The sequence below is a fragment of the Podarcis erhardii genome, assembly GCF_964252035.2.
Source record: "Podarcis erhardii genome assembly, chromosome: 17".
Lineage (NCBI taxonomy): Eukaryota > Metazoa > Chordata > Lepidosauria > Squamata > Lacertidae > Podarcis > Podarcis erhardii.
In genome coordinates this window covers 8,976,117-8,989,181 of record NC_138515.1, presented here as the reverse complement: position 1 = coordinate 8,989,181, position 13,065 = coordinate 8,976,117, and the positions used below count along the sequence as shown (strand labels likewise).

The window sequence follows — 13,065 nt, the reverse complement described above, 5'->3', positions numbered from 1 at the left end:
GTGCACGAAAGAGCGAGATAAAACAAACACCAGCAAACCTTGCTAAGTCTTGCCACTGGTTACTTGATGTACATAGAGATAATAATAATAAATAATAATAATAATAATAATTTATTTATAGCCCGCCCATTTGGCTGGGCTTCCCCAGCCACTTTGGGCGGATTCCAACAAAATATTAAAATACAGTAATGCATCCAACATTAAAAGCTTCCCTAAACAGGGCTGCCTTCAGATGTCTTCTAAAAGATATACTTGCTAACTTGATGTACATGGGAACTGTGGTGCCAGGCATGCCACATTCTGCTCACAAATACCTCCAGCTGGAAGCATCCCGAGTCCATTGCTAAAAGCGGGACCTGAACTAAGTTGAACCTGCTAAGCGATAAGTACTCACCATCGGCATAGCTGTCTGACAGGTAGCTCTTGGCTGGCTCGATACGGGACACAATCTCAGCCAGGTCTGTGAATCCTGCGCTGGGACACATCAGTACCTGAGGAAAGGAAAGGAAGTTGCCAGAGCAGCTGAGACTGTCTTCGCACAACACAGAGGTGGTGGAGAAGTTGTGTGTGCCAGTACAGCCGTACCTTGGAAGTGGAACGGAATCCGTTCCAGAAGTCCGTTCCACTTCCAAAAATTCGGAAACCAAAGCACGGCGTCCGATTGGTTGCAGGAAGCTCCTGCAGCCAATTGGAAGCCACGGAAGTCCCGTCAGATGTTTGGCTTCCAAAATTAGTTCACAAACCGCAAGACACTTCCAGGGGTGTGGTATTCGGGAGACAAAACATTCAAGAACTAAGCTGTTTGACTTCCAAAGTACAACTGTAATTAGCAGATACAACATGAGGGTGGTTGGTGTTCTGCCTGCAAAACGTTCCCTAGTTTGGAAGCAAATCATTCCAGTAGGGAATATTTGTTTATTTACATATTTGGATTTATTTTCTGCCCTGTCACAAAAGGTCCTACGTCCAATATTTTGAGTGACACTTTCTTATTTTGCATAAAGTGGGGCCTGGAGCTAAGAACTTAAGTCTATAGGAAGAGCCTGTCGGATCAGGCCGACAGCCTATCGAGTCCAGCATCCTATACTCACAGTGGCTTGTGGGAAACCCACAGGCAGGGCCTGAGCACAAGAATACACTGAATACACTGGTATTCAGAAGCATTTATTGCCTCCAACTGTGGAGAGCAGACCATAGCCACCCTGGCAAGTAGCCACTGACAGCCCTCTCCTCCACGAATCGGCCTAATCCTCTTTTAAAGCCATCTATGTTGGGGGCCATTAGTGACTCCTGTGGGAATCATTTCCATAATTTAACTAAATGCTGCATGAAGAACTCCTTTCTTTTATCCGTCCTGGATCTTCCAACGTTTGGCTTCGTTTGACGTCCACGAGTTTGAGCATTAATTATGAGAGAAATTTTTCTCTATCTGCCTTCTCCATACAGTGGTACCTCTGGATGCGAACGGGATCCATTCCGGAGCCCTGTCCTCACCCAGAAGCGAATGCAACCCGCGTTCGCGTGGGTTGCGATTCACTGCTTCTGTGCATGCGTGTGATTAATTGTCAGATGGTTGAGTTTGAACATATAATGTTCAACTGTCCCTTACATAGCATAGCCAGGACTAAATTCCTGGGTCCTGCTTTACTGCGCTTGGTTGGCAGGCCTGTTGAGTCACATGCCGCACTGCTCTTGCAGGATACAGATCCTTCTGTAACTCTGCAGGTGGCGAGATTCCTGAATGCGGTTATCTCACACACAAAAACCACCAAAAAACAATAACAACAACAAAAACTAATCGGACAGTTATGATGAGAGTGCATGACGGATCTCGTCTCCAGTTCTCCTTTTTCTGTGAACCGTCCCTTGGATCTTTTTGGGCCCCAAGCTGTTATTTGTCACTGCTCAATGACCCACCCTTGCATCATGTTGTTCCCCTTCTGTTGTTAGATGTATTGGTTTTTATGCTTCTGTGCTTTTATGTTTGTACATATTTCATGGGCTAATAGCCGTAAATAAATTATACAATGTGCATGCATGTGACGTCATTTTGACTGTCTGCGCGTGCATGAGTGCATGCACAGCACACAACCCGAAAATACTTATCCCGAAGCTACTTCAACCCAAGGTATGACTGTACTGTGTATCATTTTGCAAACTTATATTGTGTAATCGCTGACTCGTCTTTTCCCTAAACTGAAAAATCCCAAACGCTGCAACCTTCCTTCACGGGGCTTCTGTTCCAGCTGCTCTGGGCGGCTCCCAACAGAATATTAAAAACATGATAAAACATCAAACATTAAAAACTTCTCAGCTGCCCTTTCCTGAATTTTCCAGCTCTTCCGTACCCTTTTTGAGTCGAGGCAACCAGAACTGGGCCCAGCAGAAAGGGCCCCAGGTGAGGGCTGTTTTGGCTCCTTCCGAATCCCCAATCCCCCATCCCCACACTTACATCCATGCGTTTACTCTCATAGAAGTCTGCCGAATGCCGATCCTTGACCATTTTTTCGATGATGTCGCCACGGCACCAGCCGTCAAACACCACCTTCCCATGCTGGTACCCTACGTCCTATGGGAGAAGGGCAGAGGAAAGTCAATTCAGAGTTTCCTGGGTTTATAGGGAAGTTTCAAGAGGGTTCCTTCTGGGGGTTTTGCAGCAGACCCCAAGACCTTTTGACTGGAGATTACAGTTGCCATAGAAATGACACATCACACAGAATTTGAAACAAACGTGTGGGTGGGGTGGGGGTCCCTTGTCATACAAAACAGTGAAGAAACTTTAAAGAGCATCCAAGGACTCGGAGGTTATTGGCCCAGAGGTGGAAAGAAGATAAAGTCCCAAATAGAGAAGAATGGAAGATTAAATCGATGGATTATGCCGAAATGGCTTAAATGACCGGAAGAATCAGAAACCAGGAAGACCAAAATTTTAATAAAGAATGGGAAAATTTATAACTTAACTTAGATTTTTAAATAAAGAATGGGGAAAATTTATAATTTATCTTAAAAACCATTGTAAACACTTAAATATGTTAGCAGGATTGGAACAACACTTGTAGTTTAATGGTGAATTTTGGATATAATGGAGATGTAAAAGATGTGGAGTATTATAAAAGATGCAGGAGGAAATGACTAGCAATAGGACCCACAAAGGGGAGGAGGGAAGTCCAGGAGATTCCGAGGAATCTTGTTTGGTGTATGTTGGCTATGTGATTGTAAGACTGTAATTCGAAAAACCAAATAAATAAATGAAAGGACTCCAAAAGAGTTTCAAGGAGATGAGCACAATTTCCGGGGCTGGCGATTAATTTGCACCCCACCCGGCAACTGGAGATGCTGCCAATCTTTCGTCAGCGGCCAGGAGGCCTGACATCTTTCTTTCAAGAATTTGAGCACTGTGAAAACACAGCTTACAACAGGTTTAGATTGAACCTTCCAAGGCTCAACTGCTCTCCTAAGGAGGTATGCGTGGTCTGGAGAGGTTTAGCCTTCCGAAAAGGAAGAACAGATTTCTCGCCAGGAACACTGTAACTATCCCTCTCTCCTGATCAGAGAGTTGGCCCCTTCCAGCTCTGTGGGTCAGCAGGACGAGGCTGTCCTCCTGCCCTTGGCAGCCATTATGATTGGACGACCCTCCTGATATCTAAGGATGTTTACAGGCCCAGCTGGGGTCCCAGGACTCACATAGATTTCATCAAACTTGCCGAAGTCCATGGTTTTGAAGCGATCGATGGGAGGGCGGATGTACTCACAGTACGAACTGCTCTTCACCACCTCCAGCTGCCTCACGCAAGAGACATAGGCCAGGCGAGACTGGATTTCGGCCATGTCGGGCACCTGGAAGGAAAGGGCAAAGGCACTCTGTGGCCACAAAGAGACAAGGTGCCTGTGTGTGTGTGTGTTTTCCCTCTGGCCATTTCCCAATTCCCTGTTTCCCCCAAAACCTTGTGTAGTGCAAGGAATAATAATAATAGTAACAACAATAATAATTTATTTATACCCCACCCATCTGGCTGGGTTTCCCCAGCCACTCTGGGCACAGAATATTAAAAACACAATAAAACACCAAACATTAAAAACTTCCCTAAACAGGGCTGCCTTCAGATGTTTCCTAAGTCAGGTAGTTGTTTATTTATTTGACATCTGATGGGAGGGCGTTCCACAGGGCGGGCACCACTACCGAGAAGGCCCTCTGCCTGGTTCCCTGTAACTTCACTTCTCAAAGTGAGGGAACCGCCAGAAGGCCATCAGCGCTGGACCTTAGTGTCTGGGCTGAACGATGGGGATATCCTTCAGGTATACTGGGCCGAGGCTGTTTAGAGCTTTAAAGGTCAGCACCAACACTTTGATTTGTGCTTGGAAATGTACTGGGAGCCAATGTAGGTTTTTTAGGACTGGTGTTATGTGGTCTTGAAGGAATGGGTTTCCCAAAACCCAAAAACTGACTGTGCAGGCAGTTTTAAACTGCACCAAAATCCCTATTTTTCCTTAGCTAAAATGCATAAACTTGAGCCGTTGAGCAAATCCATAACAAGAACAAAGCTCTCTCCCTTATCAGTCCGTGGCGGCAATGAGTGACCTTGCCAAGCTCCAGTACAGCAGGGATGATGTGTGTGTGCCTTATCTTATGGGCTGACCACAAAGATGCGCAGACCTAATGCCAGAGTGTGTTCTCGGAAATGGTGACCTCTGCCTCCAAGATAAGAGTAGGAACAGGAATATCCTTTTATGGTCAGGAGTTCAGGAAGGAAATCCTTTTTATGGTTAAGAGTGCCGGAGCAGGAACATCTGTGATGTCAACCTGCGTGTACAAGCTGACGTGGCTGGGGAAGGGGGAGAGGTGCCTGGAGGATATATATACTGCATGAAACTTGTCATTTCTTCGGACTTGCTGTGGACTTGATCACGCAAGTGCCTTCTGCTATCCGGAGAGCAGAATAAACTCTTTCTTTGAACCAACTTGGTGTCATTCGACTTCCTTCCTCCTGTCCCGGAGCAACGCAGACCCAATCGGTGGCCACTCCCAGTCACCAGTCTAGCTGCCACATTCTGTCACACCGTGACGGAAACCAGAGCGCACGGAAACACTGTTTACTTTCCTGTCACAGCAGTACCTATTTATCTACTTGCACTGGTGTGCTTTCGAACTGCTAGGTTGACAGGAGCTGGGACAGAGCAACGGGAGCTCACCCGTGGTGGGGATTTGAACCGCCAACCTTCTGATCCACAGGCCCAAGAGGCTCAGTGGTTTAGACCACAGCGCCACCCGCGTCCCTAATCATCTAGTTCTATATCGCCACATATAAAAGCAGTAATGTGAGTTATTAATGTTTTGCTATTTACATTGGCATTCCTGCGCAAAAAAGTCACTGGATTCCTCACAAAGAAAAGATCTATGCATTTAGAGGACCACCCCTCCAACAATATTTGAAAAGGTCCTAAAATGCATTATTAGAGTTATTATCTTGGAAGCGATGCTAAGGGGGAGGACTTCTTCTTGATTTGTGCTTTCTAGACAACAAACAAGAGATTCAACAACTTTTGAAAGCCTAGGAAGAAGAATGTTGTGACAGATTGGTAACTTATGAGCCCCACCCAGACAGGAATCTTCACCAGGAAGTTGTGGGGTGGCCTTACCTTGACCTTTTCAGCCCAGGGGTTGAGGCGCTTCCAAAGCAGCCACCAACCGGACAGGCAGTCTCCGTAGTTGCACAGGTCTGTTTCATCCTGACTACCCACATCGATGGCAATCACCGTCTTGGCTCCCATGTTGCGGGCAATGTCAGCTGCATCAAGAGGAGAAAGAGAGAGAGATGCCTCAGGGAGATGGAAGCAACCTGGATTTCGGAAGGGATGGGCCAGAGGAGATGCCTAAGGGCATCACAACAATATCAGAGAGCTGCGGTGGGAGAGGGCAGAGCGTTGCCGGTACCCCGAGTTGCAGAAGGGGAATCTCTCTCATCTCAAACCTCTCTGTGAGTGGATGGAAGAGTCGCTGGAGTCACCTGCGGAATCTCCTTTTTGCCACACAGCTATTAAAGATGCCGAAAATTTGGGCCACTAGCTAAGCAGCCTCACAAGACAGCTCCATCTCTTTTCTCCATTGGTTTTTGGAGAAGGGAAAAGCGAGCCAGAAAACAAGGCCAACGTCTCCCTCGGCTTCGCTTAGCAAGACAGCTTAAGCTTACCGGCCTGCCTGAATTGGAGGGACGGCAGCATAGCTTGCAGAGGGGCAGTTAAGGTAGCCGAGCCAAGCCAGACTCCCTTCCTATAAGCTCTAGGAAATGAAAGAACATGAAATTTAACATCCAGGGATGCTAAATCATTATTTAATCAGGTTTGCAAAATGGTTTTCAACCATTTCTTTTAAAAAAATTCCTGATTCGGATTCAACATCTTGCTCACATGTGGTTTGAAGAAAAGTCTAAACTGGCATCCACTGAGTTTAATGTCTAGTATAGAATTGGATTCAGCATTCTGAACTTTCTTTAAAATGTTTCTAGCCCATATGGTGTTGAATACATTTAGAAAAACAACCACATGGGCAGTGAATGGTGACATCTCTGAAGGTGCTGAGTGGCTAAGGAGAGGGAAATGTTTTAGAGGGGGAGATTCTTTGCAACTCCTGTGTAATCATCAGAAGCAGAATATATTGAAATAACGCATAATCTGTTCTGGTATCAGAACATGGCTTTTATTGCTCAGCCATCAGAAGAGCTCTGGTTGCAGCTGAGCACCAGTCAATCAGGCCAATCGGGTGCTGCAAGCACAGAAAACTAAGGCTGCAAGGACAGAAGCATCGGACAATACCAAGGCAGCTTGGGGGAAGCATCCGCACTGAGATGACCTCGTCCGGGAGGTTGCAACCAGAGCTCGTTATCACAAATCTGGAGGGAAGCTGAGAATGGGGGAACAGGGCAGGGGGAAGATCAGACAAAGGCTACACAGATAAAAGAAGACCCGGAACACATCAACAGCCCTTCCTGAGATACGAAAGGAAGAAAATACGAGTGTGCGTCAGCTCCACTGATCAGAGGAAGAAAAACCACGAGTCTGAATTTTACAAAGGCTGGGAAAGGATAAGTGTTAAGAGAGAGTTCAGCAATAGACCAGAAGCAGAAACACACATGTCCAGCAACATGCAGTAGCCTACGGGAAATGACTTTTGAAAGGGCTGCCTTGCGGCCCAGCCGTTGCTCCGGAGTGGGCATTGCTGCACAAGATCTTGAGAACAAAAGGACGCCCACATTTTCCTTCTACCGTGTTACATACCTGCCTCTTGCAGTGCAGGCATTGGGCTTAATAGGAAGTAACCCGTCATAAGTCCACCTGCAGTGCAAACCTGGGAGGAAATCTGGGAATTATAGTTTGGTGAATGCTCAGAGCCAAACTAAGTGCAGTGCGGAAGAGTCACCATCCCATCTTCTAGCGTCGTCTTCCTTTTGCTAAAAGTAGTCACGCTTTCGGACAGGGCTGATATGAACTGAGACTGAGGCGGAAAGGTTCTTTTAACCCTTTCCCAACTGAAAATCCTGCCCACCTGGGCTCCCATCAGTGACAGAGGGGAAAACATAAAGGCATATATATATATATATAATCTTGTGCCCTATGTTTTTTGCTCTGTGATCAACAACAGTTCCAGAGTGATTGGGGAGAATTTGCATCAGATAATTGGCACAGGGGAACGAGGGACCATAATCAGGCAGCCTCTTTGTTCTGAACTGTGTGACAGCTTTTGAGGAAGACCCATGTTTTGTTCTGGGTTTTATTCCTCCATTATTACAGCCAAGGATTGTGATTGGTTTTTTTTTTTTTTTAAGCAATGGGCAATGCCTAGCAATTCAGGATAGGGCCCTCCTGGTTGAGGTGTCCCAAATCTGAGATGTGCAAAGGCTCCAAAGGGATTTTTCTGTGGCGTGACTATTAGTTCCTAAGAGACATCCAACGCTTTTTAAAAAGAAATCCTGATTGGCGTAGGGGCATCATTTTCCTGGAACACCGAATGGGACTTGAACAGGAGATGCTCATAGGTGGATGGTGTACAAAAATGTTAGTCCTAATTAGCTGCAGAGATAAAATGAAAACATTGTATTGGAAATGTAAAATGAACAATCTGGCACAAGGCTTTCTTGGTTATGGTGCCCCAGATTTAGAATGTGCTCCCCTGGGAGACTCTGCTGGTGCCAATGCTGTTCTGCTTGGAGTTTTTTTGTGTGTGAGTGAAACCCCCTTGTATTTTCTCAGCCCTTTCAGCCCTTTTGGTTGTATGCTGGCTGGAAGTTTCTCCTGTTGTTGATGTGACATGATTTTTTAAACAAAAACAAACTGTTGTTATTCATTCAGAGAAGCAAACCACCTGAAGCAGTGGGACAAGATGAGAAAAGAGGAAACTGAGAGCTAATAGCTATCTTCAAATATCTCAAGGGCTGTCCCGTGGAAGATGGAGAAAGCTGGTTTTCTCCTGCTCCGGAGGGTAGTACTTGAGCCAATGGCTTCAGTGATGGCTCCGACCTGGTGCTCTGTCCCACGGGACTAGGGCCCTGCAGGACTTGATCTCCTTCCGCAGGGCCTGTAAGACAGAGCTATTCCGCCTGGCCTTCAATTTGAATTAGCCTGATCCTCTATTCCCTTTTCCCTTTCCTTTTCTACGAAGAAACCCTTTCTGGGATCCCACATTTAAATTCTTCCCTGGTCTCCTTGCTGGCCCTAATAGGACAAACTTGGCCAGTTAGCCCTGGTGATCATTTGATGTCTACTGACTGGGCACCCCCCCCCCTCCCCAAAAAAATCACCCCTGAATTTTTGAATTTTATTGATATTGATGCTGCATTTTATGTTGTATTTTATGCTGTTTCTAAGTCTCATTTTAATCAATGTTTTATATTTGCTGTTAGCCGCCCTGAGCCCGGTTTTTAAACTGGGCAGGGCGGGGTATAAATAAAAAATTATTATTATTATTATTATTACAGTGGTACCTCGGGTTAAGAACTTAATTCGTTCTGGAGGTCCGTTCTTAACCTGAAACTGTTCTTAACCTGAGGTACCACTTTAGCTAATGGGGCCTCCTGCTGCCGCCACGCGATTTCTGTTCTCATCCTGAAGCAAAGTTCTTAACCCAAGGTACTATTTCTGGGTTAGCGGAGTCTGTAACCTGAAGCATCTGTAACCCGAGGTACCACAGTAGTAGTAGTATTATTATTATTATTATTATTATTATTATTATTATTATTATTATTATTATTAAAGTCGCAATAAAGGAGATTCTGACTAAACTTCAGGAAGAAGTTTCTGAGGGTAAGAGCTGCTTGACAGTGGAACACTCTCCCTCCGGAGAGAGGTTTTTAAGCAGACGTTGGCTGGCCATCTGTCAAGGATGCTTTAGCAGAGATTCCTGCATTACAGGGGCTTGGATTGGATGATGCTTGAGGTCCCTTCTAACTCAACAATTCCTCTCCTCTCTCTCTCTCTCTCTCTCTGAATGAATAGAAATGAGCATGTGGGCCTTAGTCCACAGGGGCTCAAACTGGAAATCCCCCACAGGTTTCTCCCCTCACTGACACTGAGGAGCGACGGGGCAGGCAGGAGACCTGCGGGAGATGAAGTCACAAGCAGGTATGAACTGTGACCATACGATGCCTTCCTCTTCTTATGACTGCGCTATAAAAAGGGCCTCCTGGATGACCAGCTCAGTCCAGCCTCCTGCTCTCAAAATGGCCACAGGGGCCTGTTAGAAACCTGCAAGCAGGATTCAAGCGTGAGAGAACTCTGCTCGTGATTCCAAGCAAATGGAATTCAGATGTACGGCTGCCTCCGACCACAGAGGCACAGCATACCCATTATTCTGTGAACCGCCCTTTATTCTCTGAATCGCCCTGGGACTCCCCCCCACCCCCCAGGTATAGGGCAGTATTTAATTTCAATAAGTAAATAAATAACGGCAAGCAGTCCTGGGCAGCCTCATCCTGCCCTCCCTCAGCTCAGGGGATGTGGAATTCAGCGCCGAATTTTTCTGCATACTCTTCCCAACAGCAGATGTTAGTTTATTAGGGTGAATCCCTTTGTGTGAGCGGAAGCCATCATAAGGCACACAGAGAGTTCCCAGGCCATTACGGTTTGTTCACTTCCATAACTTATGGCAAGGCGAGGCTTTAGTTGGTTCCCCACTTCCAGCCCGTGTCCTCCTCGTGAGGGCTGCTAAAGGTGTGTGCCCGCTGCTGAAAATGAGATGTTTCATGGAGTCGGGAGGCAAGGCGGGGTTTCCGCAACCCTGCTCCTTTTCCTCCGTGACCGGCCGATACTTGCCTGGGAGGTTGTTGATGTAGCCGCCGTCCATCAGCAAATTGCCGTCCTTGGGGTCGCAGAGTGGCGGTAGGTACCCGGAAAGGGTCATGCTAGCTCGCACGTACCGCCACAGCGAGCCTAACCAATGTGGGAACAAATGCAATCAGTAGAAGAGAGAGAAACCCAGAGCAGCAACGAGCCCTTCGGAAGAGGGATGGAGAAAGAGGCCCACAGCACGGCTCCCAAGGCCACCTTTCCCCTGGCGGGAGAATTCTGCATGGCTATCTTAGGGCAAACTCTTCCAGCCCCAAACCTACCGTATTTTTCACTCTATAGGATGCACCAGACCATAGGAGGGGGAGAACAGGAAAAAATAATTCTCCCCCTCTCTGCTAAGCGCCCCTTCAGCGAAGCAGCAGGAGAAACAGAGCCCCTTCCATTTCTCCTCCCGCTTCGCTGAAGGGGTGCTGCGCAGAGAGGGAAAACTGTGCAGTGCCTCTCCAGCGAAGCGAAGCCTGGAGAGCAAGAGGGATCGGTGTGACCAACCCCTCTCACTCTCCAGGCGGCTATCCGCAAGCCTTCGGAGCGCAGTGGGAACTCCTGCTGCGCTCCAAAGGCTTGTAGATAGCTGCCTGAAGCCCCCCGGAGTGCAGTGGGAGTTCAGGCAGCTTCAGCGAAAGTAACACCAAGCCTCCGGAGCATGGGGGGAACTCTCCCTCTGCGCTTCGGAGGCTGCGCATTGATATCGCTGAAGCCAAGGAGCCTGCATGCGCTCCATAGGACGTACACACATTTCCCCTTCATTTTTGGAGGGGGAAAAGTGCATCCTAGGTAAAGGTAAAGGTACCCCCCCCCCCGCCCGTACAGGCCAGTCGTGTCCAACTCTAGGGTTGTGCGCCCATCTCACTTAAGAGGCCAGGGGCCAGCGCTGTCCGGAGACACTTCTGGGTCACGTGGCCAGCGTGACGAAGCTGCAGCTGGCGAGCCAGCACCAGCGCAGCACACGGAACGCCGTTTACCTTCCCGCTATAAAGCGGTACCTATTTATCTACTTGCACTTTTAAGGGTGCTTTCGAACTGCTAGGTGGGCAGGAGCTGGGACCAAAGGATGGGAGCTCACCCCGCCACAGGGATTCGAACCGCCGACCATACGATTGGCAAGTCCTAGGCACTGAGGTTTTACCCACAGCACGACCCGTGTCCCAAAGTGCGTCCTATAGAGCGAAAAATATGGTACCAATTTGCCTCCCCTTCTAAGCCCAGCAGCAGCAGTAGGGAAGAACTGTTCCCTTTCCATCTTGGCCTGTCTTCCCATATTGGGAACTGTCCTCCACGGTGCACCAGCTTCCCTTGCCATGCAGAACCGCCAGCCCGGGGAAAGGGTGCCCGTGGGCAGGAGACAGGCTTGTCGTAGCAGACGAAGGGCGGCGGCAGCGGTTCAGAAGGGTGAAAAGCGTGTCCCAAGTCAACTGACTGTCTCCATCCCCACTGCGCCCAGCAGCCAAGGTAGCGAGGCGAACGCGATGCTGACCTGGGACATTGTTAACATAGCAGCCATCCACAAGCAAGTGACTGTCCTTGGGGTCGCAGAGAGGAGGCAAATAAGGGGTGTAAGATGCACTGGCTCGGACGTAGCGCCACACGCTCCCTGCCGGATGGAAGACGGGAGATTCAATCAAAGGGAGAGAGGGGAGGGGAGGGGAAGGGAGAGGGGAAGGAGCACAGGACAGGAAATGACATCATGACAGAAGCTTCAGAAATACAACGTGCACGTGGTGGGGGAGTGAGGGTGGAGAAAAGGATTCTGGGAAGGCTTTCTTCACTGGAGGAGGACCAGGGTGTGCATCCATCAATCCATTCGATGTGAGAGGCCACGAAACAGAGCAGGCTTCTTGCTGAAATCCTGCCCTCTGGGAATGCGGCTGTGCTTCCTATCTCCTGTACAACTCTGCCACCTACCCACTGCTGTGCCATGTCACTGAATTTGTTCCCTGGCCTCTCCTCCTGTTTAAGCTCCAAGTAGCATCTGAAGGGACACGGGTGGCGCTGTGGTCTAAACCACTGAGCCTAGGGCTTGCCGATCAAAAGGTCGGCGGTCTGAATCCCTGCAACGGGGTGAGCTCCTGTTGATCGGTCCCTGCTCCTGCCAATCTAGCAGTTCAAAAGCATGTCAAAGTGGAAGTAGATGAATAGGTAAACAGCGGGAAGGTAAACAGCATTTCTGTGTGCTGCTCTGGTTTGGAACCGCCGACCTTCTGATTGGCAAGTCCTAGGCTCTGTGGTTTAACCCACAACGCCACCCACGTCCCAACCTCTACGGTACAGCAGGCCAAATTAGGCCTGAGGGCCAGAAGCTCTCCATCGCTGGAGTAAAGGATATGGCAGAGTCTTCAGGGCAGCCATCATGGCCAAGAGATGGCAGAGTTCCAAAACAGGGAGGCTGGTTCTGAATCCCAAATCACTGGGAAACCAGAGAGCCCCTGCCTATGGAGCAGCAACCATAGTTACCTGGAACTTACGTTGCATGGAATGGGGGTTGCAATGAGATTGATTTGTTTCTTGAGGTTAACAGTCAGCCCTAACCAGGGTTCTCTGGGTGACAAACCATCTAAACAGTTCAAGAAAACACAAGGCCACTAAACCAACAACACAACAACCAGAGAGAGGTGGGACATCCCCTTCAGTGGGGTGGGGTGGGGGGGTCCAGTAGGAGACTCTCCCAGGGGACTTTGCAAAGAGAAGTGTTGGAGTCCTTTGGCAGCTGACATGATGCAGACAGATTGC

At 48.3% G+C, this 13,065-nt stretch overlaps 1 protein-coding gene across 7 annotated transcripts in view; it reads right to left on the bottom strand.

The window, feature by feature from the left end:
• PNPLA6 (patatin like domain 6, lysophospholipase) overlaps positions 1 to 13,065 on the bottom strand; it is an 86,155-nt gene that overhangs the window by 2,511 nt on the left and 70,579 nt on the right. For 4 of the 7 annotated variants that reach the window (XM_081844796.1, XM_081844802.1, XM_081844798.1 and 1 more), the window contains exons 30-35: positions 11,813 to 11,929; positions 10,303 to 10,419; positions 5,638 to 5,786; positions 3,685 to 3,837; positions 2,453 to 2,569; positions 395 to 491 (exon numbers count right to left, since the gene is read on the bottom strand). In XM_081844796.1, coding sequence (XP_081700922.1) covers positions 395 to 491; positions 2,453 to 2,569; positions 3,685 to 3,837; positions 5,638 to 5,786; positions 10,303 to 10,419; positions 11,813 to 11,929 — 750 coding nt within the window. The remainder of the gene's footprint in view (positions 1 to 394; positions 492 to 2,452; positions 2,570 to 3,684; positions 3,838 to 5,637; positions 5,787 to 10,302; positions 10,420 to 11,812; positions 11,930 to 13,065) is intronic. The other 3 variants (XM_081844799.1, XM_081844800.1, XM_081844801.1) reach the window with 3 other exon arrangements.